Source organism: Malurus melanocephalus, unplaced genomic scaffold (assembly GCF_030028575.1).
Source record: "Malurus melanocephalus ecotype Western Australia unplaced genomic scaffold, MMel_1.1 scaffold_399, whole genome shotgun sequence".
In the NCBI taxonomy this organism is placed as follows: domain Eukaryota; kingdom Metazoa; phylum Chordata; class Aves; order Passeriformes; family Maluridae; genus Malurus; species Malurus melanocephalus.
Window position 1 is genome coordinate 609,897 of NW_026623631.1, and position 3,704 is coordinate 613,600.

General features: G+C 42.9%; 1 protein-coding gene across 1 annotated transcript in view; it reads left to right on the plus strand.

The window, feature by feature from the left end:
- Positions 1-3,704, plus strand: part of FAXDC2 (fatty acid hydroxylase domain containing 2) — a 10,342-nt gene that overhangs the window by 3,888 nt on the left and 2,750 nt on the right. Inside the window, 5 exon segments of the mRNA XM_057379270.1 lie at positions 1,031-1,122; positions 1,226-1,323; positions 2,011-2,132; positions 2,446-2,651; positions 3,558-3,663. Coding sequence (XP_057235253.1) covers positions 1,031-1,122; positions 1,226-1,323; positions 2,011-2,132; positions 2,446-2,651; positions 3,558-3,663 — 624 coding nt within the window.

Sequence of the window (3,704 nt, forward strand, 5' to 3'; positions counted from 1 at the left end):
ATTGGTTGGTTGTTTGAATAATGAATGTTTCAGTGCTAATGAGCAAAGTTCTGTCCTGGGCCATATTTAACATTCTGTAGCAGTTACAGAATCTAAAAGCCATGTAAAGAGGATTCCTTTATATTGCATTACCCTAAAYCACCTGCATTTGGCATTTCTCAGAGCTGCCTCTCTTGTTTGTCCTCTCTGACAGGAGGTGAGCAGGACAGCAGCTATGAATCACACYGGTTTTACTCCAGTCTGTTTGTATAACACAACACCACAATTAGAAAACAGGAAGGACAGAGGAATGAAGAAGAAAGTAGCTGGCTCTTATACCATATTGTTTTAGAATTGCATTGATTTTTAAAAAATTTATATTGCAGATAAATGTAATTCATAAGCTCTCACAAAAACCCAAATTAATTGCATTCCAGAGCCGATTCCAAGTTGGACTACTCTAAAAGACAGATCATTTATTATTAATTGCTTGTATATTTTCTGAACAACTTTTGAATATTTAAATATTCAAGTATATTCAATACTGCTTTTGAATATACTTACTCCTAATAAYGAGGTCATCTGAGTACAGCAGTTCTTTACTGCTGTGGGGAGAAAACACTGCATCCTAGGAGGGAGAAAATACTGAGGGAGGAAGGGAGGTGCTGAGATTGAGGACCATTCCTTATCACCAGGTGTTCCTTTCCCACTGCTCTGAGTTATCCAGAAGCTCCTTGAGTTGTAGCCCTCCAGGTATTGACTAGCATGCCAAATGAAAACAGAGGRAAAAATCAGCAGTCCTTTCTCTCCCTTTGGTTATTCCAGAGAATTTCCACATCAGGGATGATCAGGTCTCTGTCAGCATGGCAGATGGATGTGTGTGTATTCCCCCCTCAATTACGTGCAATATCCCACAACAGCTTTGTGATTGTGTTCTTCAGAATGCGTGTGAAGCAAAACAGGCATCACAGGACTGCCTTCATCATTTCAAATACCAAAAATGCCAGGACAGGAAGCAGCAGCACGTGCTTACTCTTGTTGCTTCTCACAGGGAGAGAAGCTCTGGGATGCCTTGAGGATCAGTGCCTACGTCTTCAGTACAGGCCTGCTCATGTTCACTGCTCTAGTGAACTCTGTTTCTTGGTAAGAATGTTCAGACAAAGCAGCTTSAAGAGAAACTTTTCTGTGCAAARGGGGRRAAGATGATGACAAGAAGATGGGCAACCAAGAACTCTTATTCCTACAGGTTGATGCAKAATATAGCTGTAGGCAATTTCTGGCAAACAGTATGGCTGAAGTTCTACGACCACATGGAAGGAGATGAGTGGACAATCTTCCTTCTTGGTGAGTTTTAACAATTCTCCTCAGTAGGAGAAACTATTCGTGCATTACATATAAAAGGGGGACATGGAGATGCCTTCCTGACCTCACTAATCCTCCCACTGACCAGCACTGGTTTGGAACCACCCACAGCTGATGTGGTGCAGCCGTTCTGCTTTTGGATGGGATCACCCTGTGCAGATTAGAAATCTGATCTTTTTGCTGCTGTTTAAATGGTTTCCCAGTGAAGACACTGTTCCTGTGAGAATTGAATGTCTCAGTAGAACAAACAAGGTAAAATTAGTGATTTACTCTTGTTGTTGCACCTATAAAACTCTCTTCTGTGATTAGCAGCTGGTGAACAGAAAAGTAGGAACCTAGGTAAGATTCTAGAGATCAACTCAGCCTTATCCTACTCATATTTAAAAGCAAGAGAGACCTCCCAGCCACAAAGAAAAACCTTTTCTTAGCTTCAGTTATGTCAAGTTTCAACCTCTGAGACATTTGTCTGCTCTAACCTCCTTCCCATTCTTTAATCTTACCTGGATGTCAGAACTTACCCATATTCCATTTTAAAGCATCTTGGGGCAGGGGACACACACTTGGCACATCTGGGTCCCAGCAAGATCCTCTGGATACTGCGCCAGTGTGTTTTGTTTCTGATGTAGCCGTAGCTCCCAATTCATTCACACATCTCTGCCCTTTCCTCAGGGGCTGCATTGGTGCCTGCACTTGCTTTCTGGGGCTTCAATGGAATCCTTCTGGTGGCTGATATAACAGGAAAGCCAACTTTCATTACTCGCTATCGCATTCAGCTGGGCAAGAATGATCCTGTAAGTACTYCTCTGCCTTTTCTGCTGCCTAAACACTTCCTGCAGTCTCTTAGGCTGAGAATGGGGAGAAGAACCTGTTGTGCTTTTCTCTTGCAACCAGGTAGARTTCCAGGAAGATCAAGCCAAGTCTTGTGTACCCACTGCAGGGAGGAAGGCGGATCCTATAATTAGGCTACTGATAAGACCTGTACTGACAGCTTGTTTAGGAGCTGATCCCAAAGCTAACTGCTTACAAAACTGGAAGTTTTTCAGCCTTCTAACTAAAAATCCATCACTTCTTTCTTAGCCTCAAGTCCTGTCTTCTCTTTTGCAGGTGGACACAAAGAAACTGCGCCAAGCCATCTACACAGCGCTGGGTAATCAGTTCTTTATCTCCTTGCCCATGCTTGTGCCCATGTTCCACATCATGCAATGGTGGGGCAACACTTTCAGCAAGGAATTACCCACCTTCCAGTGGTTTCTTGTGGAGCTAAGCATTTTTACTGTAATAGAGGAAATTCTCTTCTATTATTCACACAGGTGAGCCGAGCACAGGAGCAGGACTCTAATTTTCCTCCATGCCTGTAAGCTTATATTCATATCCTAAAACTGCAATAATCCTAGTCCCCCTCTTCCACCAATCTTGTGTTTATATAGGAAAATTACTGAAATCTACCCTTACAACATGATACTTTGGTGCTGCCAGTAACTGTAGTAAACAAAAATGGGTAGAATGTTAAAGGTGGAACAGCTCAAAAGCTAAGGAAGAAACAAACCAGGTAGTTTTGCACAGAAGCTGTGAACCCAGCATTCTTTGAAAAGAACAAGACTGACTATCCTGAAAGAAAAAAAAAATCTCAAGGGTCAGTGACTGATCCCCATTTCCCTGCACAGCACCTACAGAACAGGGCGTGGCTCCCAACACTGTGGGATTTCCAGCCACTGACACCAATATCAGAGGACAGAGCTAAAGCAAGGAAGACAAAAGCCTGTTCAGAAGCACAGACACAGCACTCTTAGAAATATATAGGTTTTCCTTTAGAACAAATGCACCCGGAAAATGTAAACACCATTTTCTGCAGAGGACCAACAGAACCAAAAATCCTGACTCTTTGACAGTTGCCAGTAGAAAAAGTCAAAAGAGTGAAAATACAAAGTGAGCCTTCCTCTAAGTGGTACTCCCAGATTTGAGTAAATCAGTCATTTACGGACTTTGATTTATGGGATTTATCTGGACTAAGTTTAATATCAGCCAGTGGGCACACTAACTCAGTGAGGGCTCAATACAAAGAGCTAAGGAAGAAAGGACTCCTACACTCTTACTGCAGCTGCTCTGAAATCTTTATATTTGAGGACACACGAGCAAGTCCCCTGCAGAAATTCTGTGTTCTGTTACTCGTTTCTTGCAGAGCTCAAAACGTGCCTTTCTCTGTTTGCTGTACCTAGGCTTGTTCACCACCCAGTCCTGTATAAGCACATCCACAAGAAGCACCATGAGTGGACAGCTCCCATTGGTGTGGTCTCCATTTATGCTCACCCAATAGAGCACATAGTAAGTGGATTCTCCYATGGCCACCCTCCAGCTGCTGTGTG